General features: G+C 42.3%; 1 protein-coding gene across 2 annotated transcripts in view; it reads left to right on the plus strand.

The window, feature by feature from the left end:
- Nucleotides 1-8,807, plus strand: part of ABCB7 (ATP binding cassette subfamily B member 7) — a 77,034-nt gene extending 68,227 nt beyond the window's left edge. Inside the window, exons 16-17 of one of the 2 annotated variants that reach the window (XR_002907705.1) lie at nt 285-866; nt 8,743-8,807. Coding sequence is in view for 1 of the 2 variants with exons in the window: in XM_024192886.1 (XP_024048654.1) it covers nt 285-503 (219 nt within the window). In the remaining variant the exon portion in view is untranslated. Of the gene's footprint in view, nt 1-284; nt 1,387-8,742 lie in introns of those variants that run through there. The other variant, XM_024192886.1, reaches the window with a different exon arrangement.
- Nucleotides 8,808-14,203: the final 5,396 nt, after the last annotated feature.

A 14,203-nucleotide genomic window follows, 5' to 3' on the forward strand; every position in this document is an offset into this window, starting at 1 on the left:
TCAGTCCTGGGCAGCGGGGCTCAGGCTTTGGCTTCAGTCCTGGGCAGTGGAGCTGAAGCCCTTTGACTTCAGCTCTGGCCCCCCTGCCTGGGGCAGCAGGGCTCAGGTATAGGCTTTGCCACTCCCGCACCCGGAGCAGACTCAGGCTTTTCTCTTCTCCCCCCCCCTTGCGGTCACGTAGTAATTTTTGTTGTCAGAATGGGGTTGCGGTGCAATGAAGTTTGAGAACCCCTGATCTAACGATCTGATAGCGTTCAATCACTAACTTTATATATATTTTACAGGGTAAAGTTGCTGAGCGTGGTAGCCATTTAGATCTTCTTGCCAGTCCCAGCAGTCTCTACTATGAGATGTGGCACACACAGAGCAGCAGAATACTAAATAGTAATATCAACCAGAAATGGGAAGAGAGAAATAACCATATGTCCAAAGAAGAGGAAAGGAAGAAACTACAAGAGGAAATTATCAACAGTGTGAAGGGCTGTGGAAACTGTTCCTGCTAAATGTGCGATGCAGGATTAAATTTCTGCTGCCGGTTAAAGGGTGATACAAGACTGCACTGAAGCACAGCTGTGATTTGAAAACATAAACAATTCAGACACTTCCTGGTTGGTTTTGGTTTTTTACAGTATCTCAACGCAGCATAACTTCTTTAACCAAAGGATTTATTTCTACATTGTCAGAATCTCTAATATTTAATGAGGTGCGTGAGAGCTTTTGAAAAACTCCAAATTTATTGCTAATTAACAAGGCATATTTTTATGGAAGTTTCAGACATTTATACATTTTACTGGCAATCACTTCTCAAGTGACCTACATCATTTCAGCTGGCAAAGATGGAATTATTTGAACTGTATCATTAAGTGGTAAACAGACTTGTTCTTCGTTTATTTTCCACCATTGATGGCTGGCAAAGGTGTTTTATATTTTTAATGTGATTCAGTTAACTTGAATGTGTATGCTAAAAAATAAGACGTACTTAGTTCTATTAAATGACTCTGGCTTGACATAACGCGTTTCCTTTTTAAGAACAACAAAGCAAAAAACCTCTAGTATCAAACTCAAATTTGGAACAACCCTGTTCAGTTATTCCTCCAGAAGTAACGTTGCATTTTCCTCTCTGGAAAACGTCATAGTTGTCCCATTAAAGGGGAAGTAATATGTATTTTTAAAAACTATTTAAAATCCCTAATTAAAGAATATAATTTGACATAACATAAATGTTGTAATCCAAAACATAAAATATAGTTTACCCTTTACTTACTTGCCAAGATGAGAGTTCAAGGTTCTGTGTCTTTGAAGTATGTTGTAAGACCATTGCATCCTGTTTTATTTCAGTCATAGTCCTAGGGAGCAATTAAAGTTCAATGAGGCTAGTTTGTGAAAGACTGGTGTATTTCTATCGTTTTGCACGGTTGTATGAGAAATCAACCAAAATATCGTTAGGGCTATTGTCCTAATAACCATATAGGTTTCTGTACCCAAGGCCCAAACCTACCACATTCTGAGAAACCTTAAATCTCTCTAAAGCTTGCAAGATCTCCCATGGCTGGGCCCTAAGATTGTATCTATTTGGGCTTATCTGCATGGGGAAATGAATCAGCATAACTCCACCTTGATATTCTAATTCCAGCCTCCTATAACTCCCTGCATGGACGCTGCTATTCCAGAATAGGAGTACTTTTTTTCCGGTTTAGCTTCTGTCACTAGCAGAATAAATGTGTCCACAAGGGGCATTATACCAGTTTATAGTATAATTATGCTGGTACATTTCCCTATATAGATAATTAATAACTAAGGCGGGGCGGGCAAACTTTTTGGCCCGAGGACCGCATCAGGTTTCCAAAACTGTATGGAGGGCCGGTTAGGGGACGCTGTGCCTCCCCAAACAGCCAGGCAACGCCCTGCCCCCGCCACTCTCTCTCTCTCTCACGCACCCACACACGCCCACACCCCCCCCCCCCCCCCCCTCCCCCACCCACCCCCCCCTGTCCCCCGGATCCCATGCTGCCCCATTCAACCCCTTCTCTCCTTCCTGACTGCCCCCCCAGGACCTCTGACCACCCCGACCCCTATCCACCACCCCGAACTCTCCTGCCCTCTGTCCAACCCCTCCTGCTCCCTGCCCCCTTACTCTGCTGCCTGGAGCACCGGTGGCTGGCAGCGCTACAGCCACGCCGCCCGGCTGGAGCCAGCCACGCCACTGCAGCACAGAGCACCGGGTCAGGCTGCGGCTCTGCAGCTGCGCTGCCCCAGGAGCTCACTGCCCCGCCGCCCAGAGCATTGCGCCGGCAGCAGGGCAAGCTGAGGCTGCGGGGGAGGGGAAACAGCAGGGGAGGGGCCAGGGGCTAGCCTCCCGGGGCAGGAGCTCAGGGGCCGAGCAGGAGGGTCCCGCGGGCCGTAGTTTGCCCACCTGTGAACTAAGGGCTTAACTGTTGGAGGAGAACCTTGGATGTTGTTCTCGAGTCTTGGCAGCAGAATATTTCAGGTCACCTTAAAGATTTGTTAAGGAATTCACTTCCTAATAAAACTGGAAATTAACGTCTTCCAAATGAGTAAAATAAGGTAAAGAACAACACCAAAGCCAGAATTTTCAGTTTTCACTAATTTGGGTGCCCAACTTGTGCTTGATTTTTTTTTTTTTTGACGTTAATGGGAGCTGCAGGTCCTTTTTACCTCTGAAAATTGAGCATGTAGGTGCCTCCAGGTGGATGCCCAGAAATTGAAGAACCCAAAGTTACTAAACGCTTATTAAAATGTGGCTGCAAATGTAAATTATTTACTTTTTTTTGATGTTGTAACATTCATCTTAGCTGAACCTGTCATCAAGCTAGCTACAAAAAACTTGTCAAAGTAAAGGAGGCTGCGCTTTTGATTTCTTCCTTTTTGGCTAGTCTCATTCTCTCTGTTAAAATTATGTAAGAGAAAAATAATCTGTGCCAATACATAACATATGCTCAATTAAAAATTACTGTAAAGAGAGTGTCAAAATACAAAGGTGAATGACCTTCAGCCTTGGTGTGCAGAAGCAAGGTAAAATCATGGTGATCTGTGGTGACAGTTCATAATTATTTCTATTTAGGGGCCTCTCTTTTATTTTCCCTAATGGAACGTCTCCTTTTTAAATTCGTTTTAGCAGTACAAGGACGACAAACAAAGTAATAATCTCAACTGCCAGAAACAGTTAGCAAAGTGTTAATAAAAGTCCCTTTTGAGACTTTTTCCCTTTCATATATGATGTGACTTCAAATAACTCAACTAGATTTTTTAAATTAAATAACTTATACAGTATCTACTGCTGTATGTACTGAATTATGTACAAAAGCTGTATTTAATAACCTTCGTTGCTTTGACACATTACTTGACATTTACATGTTTTAGTGATTGCGATGTGAATTCAATTGTGGTTACAAGTGTTTCTGAATGGACAATTGCCCACATATTACCAGGTTTATATACTCTGTTCATTGCCTAAAAATAGATCTAACACTAGCATTATCTTGAAAGTATCTGAAACGAACCAATAATTCCTTTGCTAGAATATATGATACAGGAAACCTGCTTTGGCAGCTAAGTAAGTGCTGTAATGAAGCTGACGCGTCTTAATCAATTGCAAAAAGTTTTGTGTGTCAGTGTACTCCAGAACTTTGAGTGTTATTGCCATTGTAGGAAAGGGTGATCTTTTTAGCCAGCAAATACCATGAATGTTATTTTTGTTAATTTTGTAAAGAGTTTGGAGCAGAGGTGTGGCTATTGCTAAACTGCACATCACCACCATCAGTTTGGAGAGGGCGGGGAATGTAGGAGATTGGGAAGGCCTCTAAACTGATCTTAGTGATAAGTGAGATTTTTTTCCCCATGTCCTATATATTCTCCTATACCTAAAAGAGAAGAGAATTTACTTAGAAACAGATAATTGTTGGAAAGCTGGAGCGTTACAAATTGACTTGGTTTTGCCACTGCTCCAGCTCTGCGTTACTCCATCGAACAGATGTGAGACCAAAATGAGTATTATGTCTTGCCTTGTGAGCAGTAATGTCAAAGGAGTAGTAGCATTTCACTTATTAATCTTCGTGTTTATTAGAGATGTAAAACTTTGGTTCTGAATTTGTTAGGATTGGATTTGTGTGTTCATGTGTCATGCATTTACATAGGCTATTCTAAACAGGCCTTTTAGAGTACTTGCTGACCTGAAGAATCACAGCTTAGGAGGACTTGAACAAATACAGAGAGGTGTGCCAAGTTTTGGGGCAGAGGATGTCCTGTTAAAATCCCTAATTTACAGTTTCTGATGGGAAAATTGGTTCATTTTGAAACCTTCTCATAGCTGCTGTGAACAGCTTTAGGTGCTGTTAACATCGGGGGTAGCAGAACTGATACATCACTGTTCTAAAACAGCATCTTTACATAATGTTTGGAAGTCTTGTGGACTGGGCGCAGGTCACTGGTAAAAATTAAACCAGTCCGCAACAGTTATAAAACCAAAGCTTGCCATGTTGGCGTGAAAAAGTCTGGACTAAATAATGCTACTTAAATTCATTTTTTGTTTCTAGAAAAACTTGCCCCTCTTCAATTGTATTAATTATTTCTATATATGTATACTTGCTTGAGATGCATATCCTAATTGTTTAAAATGACTGCTTCTCAAAGCAAGTATCAGCCTAACACCTCTATACATCTTGACTTTAGATTTATTTTTTGTTCCCAGGCAAAAGCTGTCTGAACAGAGAATATAAAGATAAATACATAAATGTCTCTAGTTATTGTTATAATTTGCTACAGTTAGCAAATTTGGGGTTTGTACAAATGTGAATTTATAATTCTCCAGTGCAGGTGGCTTCACAGTTTTATGCCCGGCTATTCTGTCACTACTAATCCATAACAGCATTTAAATATGTTTGAAATTCAGATGTGAAATTGTCAGTTTTCTTTACAGTATGGGAAAATAAAATGTAAATTGTACATTACAGATAAGATACTCAATGTCCACCAAAAGCCAGTTAAAACCATGTTGTATAAACTTTCAGCTGGAAAACCTCTTACCATAACTCCATTGTTAATCTGTGCATAGATAATTATTACTAATTAAATGATTTATCTTGTGAATAGAAATGTGTGTCCTGTTGAAACGATGCTTATAGCTTTACTGCAGTTCCCGGGAGAAACCAATATTTTGTCAGTAACATGCTCAGAATAAGAACAGATATGATTTTAATAGCAGCTATGGGAGTGTTGCCCTGCATCCACTCAGAAGAGAGCTTCAAATTGTTTCTTAGTAAAAGTAATTGTTTGCCGTGCTCAGTAACATCAGTGACGTTGATAACCAATTATATTGCTTTAGGATAGTATTAGGTAATCAGAAATTTTGGATGATCAGTCAGAGAAAGGTAAGTTGATATTGTGCACCCAAATTTTCCTCTACCACCCCACCATACACACTTATTTATTGTTAGAAGAAAAACAAAAACAATTGTTTGACTCCATAAAGAGCTTCTGTATTAGCTAGGTCATACTGAAGAATATCCATGTTCTTAGTAAAAGCTTCTTTTTTTTTAGTTTAAAATCATGCATCATTCATATATTTCTTACATACATTTACAGCTAAATACTCCCACCCCCTCCCCATCAACTCCTCCAGCACTTATTGTTTACAATAGCTGTTGAGCCATGCTCTCTTGAGACTAAAAGCTCTCTACTCACTGTTTCTCTGTGCATCTGTAGTTCTAGCTTTCCCATTGGAAATGGAAGTATGAAATATACTTACTGCAACCCAATTTATCATGTAGTTGTGCTGATGCATTATGTTGAACACACTTGAGTTGCACTAGCCACATGCCATGGTATCACTTCATTATATAGTTAGTGTGTTTGAGCTCTGCATTGTCTTGCAGAGAGTGCTGTATTACTGGAATGAAGGAGAGTGATCCTGAAACAGATTGTTTGAGTCTGAATATAGCGCCCTCCAGCTGTTATTTCTAAGATTTCATTTACCACATCTTTTAATAATAATATGCAGAAATGTTCTACAAATGTTGACTGACAAAAAAGTATAGCCATTAATTTGTAGAGGATAAGTTAAAATAAGTATATTTTTTCTTTCTGTGTATCCGCGTAACTTCCATTAAATTAATGGAGACATCCTATCTCCTAGAACTGGAAGGGACCTTGAAAGGTCATCAAGTCCAGCCCCCTGCCTTCACTAGCAGGACCAAGTACTGATTTTTGCCCCAGATCCCTAAGTGGCCCCCCTCAAGGATTGAACTCACAACCCTGGGTTTAGTAGGCCAATGCTCAAACCACTGAGCTATCCCATGCTAATTTGAGTTACGTGTGCATCAAAGAAAACAGTAATTTTAAGATTATAAACTGCTGGATTGTTACATAAATTAGGAGTTGTTTTGAGATTACCATGCTTCTCATTTAGAATCTCATTTGTGTTTAAACAGTGGTCTCAGAGATGGCTGCTCAATGTTTTGTTGATTCTTCTATTCCACAGTGGAGAATTTCCTTTGTCTTTCATCTTACATTTATCAGATGGTAGTTTGGTCCATTGGAACATTTGAAAAGTTTAAGGATTTTTTTTTTTAACCTGTTTTGCTAGAGGTTATGGCTCAAGCCAACACAGATTGCTAGAAGTTTTGACGCTGTGTCTGTATCTTTACTGCCTTCTAATAGGGAGATCAGATTTCTTGAGAAGGAGAGTGGGATCTTTATTTTCAAAAGCCACAAAATGAAGCCTAAATTGGTGGATTCAGCAGTAGTATTGTGTATAGGTGCACCACAAAGTGTGATGGTGATGGCAAAATACTACAATTACTAAAGTATTATAAAACTACAATTACAGTCATCAGAGTTGTTGGCTCTATTCACTGTACGCTCAATTTTTGAAATTTCTGAAGTGCCCTGTGAGACAAGGTGGGTGAGGTAATATCTTTTATTGGACCATCTTCTGTTGCTGAGAGAGACACGCTCTCAAGTTCACACCGAGCTCTTCTTCAGGTCTGGAAAATGTACTTCGAGTGTCACAGCTAAATACAAGGTGGAACAGATTGTTTAGCATAAAGTAGTCAGGACATATTTCAAGGGATCATTCAAGGTGAAGTGGCCTGTTAACACCTCTCCAGTCGTGGGAGGGGGCAGGGTTTAGTGGGTTTTAGATTGGATTTATGGTTTATTACAAGAGTCTGTCTATTCAGTCCATGATTTTTAGAGTCTAGCAAAATTGAGATTAAGTCCTGTAACAGTTGAAGCCCTGAAAGATATTAAGCCATCTTACATAACTTGTTGGCCAATGTCAACATGGGAAGAGTATCCACTAAACTGTATACTTACTACACATTCTGGCAAAAGCCTGAGAAAGCGGCTGAGCCTTACGCTGATCTGAAAGTGAATAGACTGCATTTGTTCCAGAGATGAGGATCTTCCCACTCAGAGCGCCCAGGCCTCAGCTTCCTGTTTAACAGCAGGGTCCGATAGCTTAAGAGCTCCAGCAGACCACACCACCTATGATGGCACATAGGGAGAGAGACAGACTCCTCTATAGCCAGGACCCAAGCTATGGAGTACTGCAAAGATCAGCACCTTAAATTGCTACTGAAAGCAAATAGAGAACCAGTGCAGTTTGAGCCACTTATGCTACCAATCATGCAGACAGCTGCATTCTGCTCTAGTTGAACTTCCAAATGGTCTTCCGGGCAAGCACTTTTGTGAGTGACTTGATAACTTATAAAAGTAAGGGATTCATACAACTTGCTGAAGCCACAGAGAGTGCAAAGAGGTGCTGTACAGTTTCCCTACAAACAGCTCTCCAATTTAATCTTGACCTCTGATACCCCAATATTGTTCCAACGTTAGGTCTGTCTTAAGTAGTGACAGCCAATTGTACCAAATTGCATGGTGGTTTTGATGCAAGGGAAGAGGAAGGAAAACAAAAATCTTCAATTGTGACCTAAGGCAGGATTTAAAGTTGGATCTCAAGAGTTGAAAGACTAATGTGCCATCCTCGCTCATTCCTGGTTTTCAGTGTTTTGTAGCCATTAATAAAATTGTCAAGTAAAACACTTATGTCACACCAGCCTAAAATGTGTTCTGCAAAGCTTTCAACGTGGTCATCTAGGGAGCGGGGGTGGAGATTTTACTTGAAGTATGAAAAGAAAAATAAGTTTGTGGACGCTGTACATCAGCTTGTTACATCATTTGAGTGTATTCTAAAGTACTCTGGTGATTTTACTGGCCTTGTTGGAAAACTAATACATATTTTGAAAAGTATGGTGTGAAAACAGGAAAAGCTTTCATTTTCAAATAATTATGGAAAATGGAGTATGAAGGTCCGTCTCAACCATAATTGTATTTGAAAAAACCCATTGCAAATCAATGCATAGTTTATTTATGAATTCAAAGAGCTAGCTTATTTTTTTTTAAAAAGGAAATGTATGTTCATCTACTTACATGCATTAGTCTAAGAATGCTTAGATTGCCTTTATTTCTTCAATTATTTGAAAAGTTATTTCTCAAGCTAAGAAGAAATGAGACGAGAATGTTTTCATCATAAGTCAAATTCTATAATGTCATGTTGATAACTTCAGTGTTTGCTGGCCATTTAAAAGGTAACTAATGGCATGGTTTATTGACACCATTAACTCCATGTACTTCAGGAATATTACTATTTTGGGGGGACAAAAGTATTTCAGACCTGAGTTACTATTGTTATACCCCATGCAAACTTTGAATTGATTTTTCTAGGCCCACACTGAGCTTTTACGTTGGTAGCAAGATTTTTGTGGGTGCCTGGACACAGGATTGCACCATCTCACCTAAAATGTAAGCAAAATTCCATTTTAAATTATAATTGTATAGCGATTACTTATAAACCCGTTAGAAGCTTAGTGTTCTGTCAAGAGTACTAACATCTATGCTGCTAAAATCTCAAGCTGTTGTATGTGTAAACTACGTATGTACTTGCTAAATTGTATTGATGTAACTCTGCCTATATGGAAAGGTGGCATCAGAAGTATGTGGATGCATGTACCTCTCCCACAATAGATGCTCCTAATTCAGTAGTTTTCACAAATACATCCCTAATATCAACCCATTCAAATTAACAGAGTTAGACCAGGATGATTTTGGCTCACTGTGAGATAGTGTCAGACACTAGCTGGCTCAGTAGAGGATGTAATGCAGAGCCAAAGAACAAAAGGAAGCCTGTGTTAAACCCTTTCTTAAATATGCCAGGGTCTGGACTATATTTATATAATCTTTAACTTTCATGTGGGTAACAGGAGCAGCTTCAGCCAAATTTTATGTTTCATGTGGCAAGTCACTCCATTTAATCCAAAGGAGCGTGAGAATCTGCTACATTGTGCTGCTTGTAAATCAGAGTAAAGCCAGTGACTTCAATAAACAGAACTTGGCCCTAACTGTTACAAAGTTTCAAACAATAATGTGATCTCCTGACACATCTGAAAAATACCCAAAGTGAGGCTTAGGAGGATTCACAACTACCAACATCCTTAAAAACGGTATCCCTGAATGCACAAAAAACCCACTTATTTTGAAAATGGTTTCCTGTGTAACTGTGTGTGGATTTATAGAGGACTATACTTGAAAAATATTAATGAAATTATTTCCCCCCCAGTTTTACTTCTGTGTACTTTGACAGCATTTTGTGTGTAGTCAGTTTCACTGGCCTGGTCTACACTACAAAGTTAGGTCAACATATGCCGTGTTAGGTCTAGTTAATAATATATGTGTCTACACTAATGAGTCCCTTCCGCCGACCTATAGGGCTTGTAAAGTCAACTTCTGTACTCCACCTCAGCAAGAGGCATAGCGCTTCAGTCGACATTCATGCGTCAATATGGGAATAGTGTAGACACTGCGCTGTGTAATTAGAATTAATTGGCCTCCAGGAGGTGTCCCACAGTACTCTGCTGTGACTGCTCTGAGGAGCACTTTCAACTCCACTGCCGTTCAGCCAAGTACACAGGAAACAGCTGCTCCGCCCCCCGTTAAAGCCCCAGGAACTTCTGAATTTTCATTTCCTGGTGGATCGGCGTGGAGAGCTCGTCAGCACAGCTGATAATGGATGTGCAAGGCCGCAAACACGCTCCAGCATGGAGCACACTGGAGGTGATCGATCTTACTGCTGTGTGGGAAGAAGAGTTTGTGCAGGCAGAGCTCCGAACCAGTAGAAGAAACGCTGACATCTATGCCAAAATCGTGCAGGGCACGGGGGAGAAGGGCTACACCAGGGACACACAGCAGTGTCGCATGATAATAAAGGAGCTTTGGCAAGTGTACCAGAAGACAAGGGAGGTGCACAGTCGCTCTGGTTCTGAGCCACAGACATGCTTCTTCTATGAGGAGCTGCATGCCATTCTAGGTGGCGACCCCACCACTACCCCCAAAACGCTCTGTGGATACCTCCCAGGAGCCCCGGGCGACCTTGGGCAACAACAAGGAGGACTTTGTTGAGGAGGAGGAGAAGAATGCGCAACAGGCAAGCGGAGGATCCATTCTTCCCGACAGCCAAGAACTTTTTTTTAACTCTGGAGCCCATCCCCTCACAGGACCAATTGTCGGCGGAGCATGATGCCGGGGAAGGCACTCTGGTGAGTACACATTTTCAATCAGACTGTAGGGGTTACATGCTATTATTTTTAAATCTGAATTAAAAAATTGGGATAGAAGTTATCGGCGTCCACTCCAGCTACACAGAGGGTGCTCTCCGGAAAAGACTGTTTATGTGTCCAGGGATGGCCCAGGAATGATCCCTGGAGATCTCTAGGAAGCTTTCATGGAGGTACTCTGCAATCCTTTGCAGAAGCTTTCTGGGAAGAGCTGCCTTATGTTGTCCACCACGTAGGACACTTTCCCGCACCACTCCAGTATTAACTCTTCTGGCAGTGTTGCAGCATAAGGACCAGGTCTGTACCCAGATGCTTGCAGCATCTGCTCCCTTTCCACCTCTGTTACCCTCAGGAGAGTGATATCGCATATGGTCATCTAGGGGAAACAGGAGAAGGTTTTAAATGCTAGCCCTTGAACCACAAGCAATTTGATGAGTAATCCGCCCATTTGGGTCACACAACCACACTTTCCCGAGTGTGCCCTGGCTGTGGTTGGAATGGATCACCGCGTATTGCAGCCAGCATTTAAAAGGGGGCGGGGCACGCTTCCTGTTAGTTTCCCTTCCACCCCAGCCCAGTGCTGCTTTTGTAACAATCAAACTATTTGTGGGTCTTTACGCTGGTGCCTGTCCGCAAGCACCATCCAGGTTGCTATGGGAAAGGGGGTTGTGCTGAGGTTGCAACCATTGATCCCAAGTATGTCTTAACAAAAGCTGCAGCACAAGACCTCTTGCCCATGCCTCATGGCCTTACTCATCATGGCCGGAGTAGCAAACCGACTCTTGCAGTAGTCAGCGGTTCTGGTTAAGTTGTGGCTTGCACGGAAGTGCATTGAGGGATGTTTCTTTTATAAAAAGATTTAACCTTGCACCAGAAACTATGTATGCACTGTTAATGCTACCCTCATGCTTTGTATTCTTTGCAGCTGAAACCTTGTCCGTAAGCACATCCTCTACGCTGGGACAGAGACTTTCCCAGATTAGAAGGCGGAAAAAGAAGACTCAGGAGGACGTATTCAATGAGTTAGTGTGCCTCCAAGAGTGACAAGACAAAGCTCAGCGCATGGAGGATTGCATTGTCAGAGAGCCTACACAATGACCGTGAGGACAGAAGAGCATACGGGGAACACGAGTGTGATATGCAGGATGAGATGGTGTGGGTGATGAGGGAGCAATCAGACATGTTGAGGTTCAAGAAAGGCAGCTGGACGCTAGAGTCCCGCTGCAGCCTATGGTGAACCTGCTGCCATCGTCACCAAGTTCCACATCCTTCTGCGCTTGTTTTTCCCTTCCCTCACTCGCCCCCCCAGTGTTATCAGCCCTTTTCCCCCAGGTTATCTTCCTTTTCTTTGCTGTCTCTGTGTTTGTGAGCATAATAAAAATGAATGGATTGAGGAGAAAAAGCTCTTTATTCATTCAGCACACAGCAGCTAGCAGGGGTGTAGTTTACAGGGGAGTACATGCAATGAAGGGGACAGCTAGGTAAGGAACAACACACATAAGTGTCGTGTTACTGTGGGTCATTGATCAAACTAGTTTTCAAAGCCTCACCGAGATGCAGCACACCTCAGTGTGCTCTTATTGACCTGGTGTCTGGCTGCTCAAAATTGGCTGCCATGCAATCTGCCTCCACCACCCCCACCCCCTGTTGGAAATTTTTCTCCCTTTGTTTCACAGATATTATGGAGCACTCAGCAACGACAATGGGGATATTGCTTTCACTGAAGTCTAACCTAGTAATCAAACTATGTCAGCGGACTTTTAAATGTCCAAAGGCACATTCCACCACCATCTGCACTTGCTCAGCCTATGGTTGAACTGCTCCTTACTGCTGTCCAGGCTGCCTCTGTACAGCTTCCTGAGCCATGGGAGCAAGGGGTGGGCTGGATCTCCGAGGATCATTACTGGCATTTCAACATGACCAATGGTTATTTTGCAGTCTGGAAAGAAAGTTCCTGCTTGCAGCTTTCTGAACAGACCAGAGTTCCTAAGAATGTGCACATCATGCACCTTTCCCAACCACCTCACGTTGATGTGGGTGAAACGGCCCTTGTGATCCACCAGCACTTGCAACATTATTGAGAAGTACCCCTTTCGATTTATGTACAGACACTCCCTGGGTTACGCAAGACCCGACTTACGCAAATAGTTCCATAAGGCATAAATAAAATTTTCGAGTTGCGGAAAATATTGCGTAGCGTACAGAAACGCAAAGTACTGTAGTGCAGTGTGCGGAGGAATACAGCAGTAGCATCTCCTACAAGGGAAGGCTTTGCGCTCTCACAGCCTCTCAGTCTCGTGTTATTTCAGTGATACTGTATTTGTTATTTCACCCTATTATTTCATTCAAATCGTGCCTGGAAAGCGACCAAGTGATAGCAAGAGTGCAGGACCAGTTCGTAAGCGAAAGAAGATTGATTTAGAGCAGAAAATGAAAATAATGAAAAAGTATGAAGGCGGACAAAGCCTGTCGTCAATTGCTCGTGAACTCGATTTGGCTACCTCAACAGTGAAAAGTATTTTGAATGATAGTGCACGCATAAAAGAGTATGTGAAAGGCTCTGCTCCTTTAAAATCAAGTCATAATGAAGCAGGACCCCAATTCCTCATGATTCTTGAAAGTGAACAGAGGCATTGACGAAACGCTGGCCTGTTATAGACAGATCTATGAAGAGAAGAAAAAGGCCACTATCTAGTCATCTCTCGATAAGTTTGTAAGGAAGGTTGAAAGGCCTGCAATGTCCACATCTCCACAGCCTTCTACCTCCAAAGCCCCCTCTGACGACCCCGATGATGTAATCATAGAATATCAGGGTTGGAAGGGACCTCAGGAGGTCATCTAGTCCAACCCCCTGCTCAAAGCAGGACCAATCCCCAGACAGATTTTTGCCCCAGACCCCTAAATGGCCCCCTCAAGGATTGAACTCTCAACCCTGGGTTTAGCAGGCCAATGCTCAAAACCACTGAGCTATCCCTCCCCCCATAATGCCTGTCTCCTCCTCTCCTTTCTCATCTACAAATTAAGCCCATTGTCATCCACCACCAAAATGCAGCTTTCAGTGTGCCAGGATAACAATAGGATTAAGGTAAATGCAATATTTTTGTTGTAATAGTTTGTTTTTTATGGTTGCACAATATACGTTTCCGACTTACGTAAAATTCAGGTTACGCAAAGCTTTCCGGAACGGAACGATTGCGTAAATCATCCTTTGGCAAGGTGGTCTGGTGCCAAGATAGGGATATGCGTTCCATCTATTGCCCCACTGCAGTTAGGGAACCCCATCGCAGCAAAACCATCCACTATGTCCTGCACGTTTCCCAGAGTCACTACCCTTCTTAGCAGAAGTCTATTGATTGCCCTGGCAACTTGGATCACAGCAGACTCCACAGTAGATTTACCCACTCCAAATTGATTCCCCACTGACCGGTAGCAGTCAGGCATTGCAAGTTTCCACAGAGCTATTGCCACTCGCTTCTCAACTGTCAGAGCAGCTCTGATTTTAGTATTGCTGCACTTCAGGGCTGGTGAAAACTCCTGCGCATTCGAAAGTTCTGCAGCCACTGCTTGTCATCCCA

Source organism: Terrapene carolina, unplaced genomic scaffold (genome assembly GCF_002925995.2).
Source record: "Terrapene carolina triunguis isolate 2854851 unplaced genomic scaffold, T_m_triunguis-2.0 Scaffold131, whole genome shotgun sequence".
Taxonomy (NCBI): Eukaryota; Metazoa; Chordata; order Testudines; family Emydidae; genus Terrapene; species Terrapene triunguis.